This window comes from Eurypyga helias, unplaced genomic scaffold (genome assembly GCF_000690775.1).
Source record: "Eurypyga helias isolate BGI_N326 unplaced genomic scaffold, ASM69077v1 scaffold33060, whole genome shotgun sequence".
NCBI classification, from domain to species: Eukaryota; Metazoa; Chordata; class Aves; order Eurypygiformes; family Eurypygidae; genus Eurypyga; species Eurypyga helias.
Genome location: NW_010224330.1, coordinates 2,547 through 2,929, shown reverse-complemented (window position 1 = coordinate 2,929; position 383 = coordinate 2,547). Strand labels below are relative to the sequence as shown.

At 63.2% G+C, this 383-nt stretch overlaps 1 protein-coding gene across 1 annotated transcript in view; it reads right to left on the bottom strand.

Annotated features, from left to right (window-relative positions):
* Positions 1-243: 243 nt before the first annotated feature.
* LOC104516786 (low-density lipoprotein receptor-related protein 1-like) overlaps positions 244-383 on the bottom strand; it is a gene marked incomplete at both ends in the record, with an annotated part of 2,235 nt that continues 2,095 nt past the window's right edge. Inside the window, one exon of the mRNA XM_010161229.1 lies at positions 244-350. Within this exon, the coding sequence (XP_010159531.1) occupies positions 244-350 (107 nt within the window). The remainder of the gene's footprint in view (positions 351-383) is intronic.

Sequence of the window (383 nt, the reverse complement as noted above, 5' to 3'; positions counted from 1 at the left end):
CCCAGTACAGCCGCTCGTTGTGGTAGTCCACGGCCAGGCCTGAGGGGACACTGTGAGGCACGGGCCCCCAGCCCACCCCAATCCCCCTCCTGACCAACTGACCAATCCCCCCGCCACCCCTATAAACTCCTTCTACAGGGCTCAGAGCTCCCAGGCTGAACCTCCCCAACACCAGCGGGTTGTACATCCCTCCTGGCAAGGCTTTCACCACCCCTCGTGCCCCGCCGGCACCCATCTGTTCACCTGTTGGCCACTGGATGTTGTCCTGCACCAGGGTCTCACGCAGCGTCCCGTCCATAGCGGCCGTCTCGATCTTGGGGTGATTGCCCCAGTCCGACCAGTACATAGTCCTGTAAAGGACACGGTCAGGTCAGTCCCGGCTG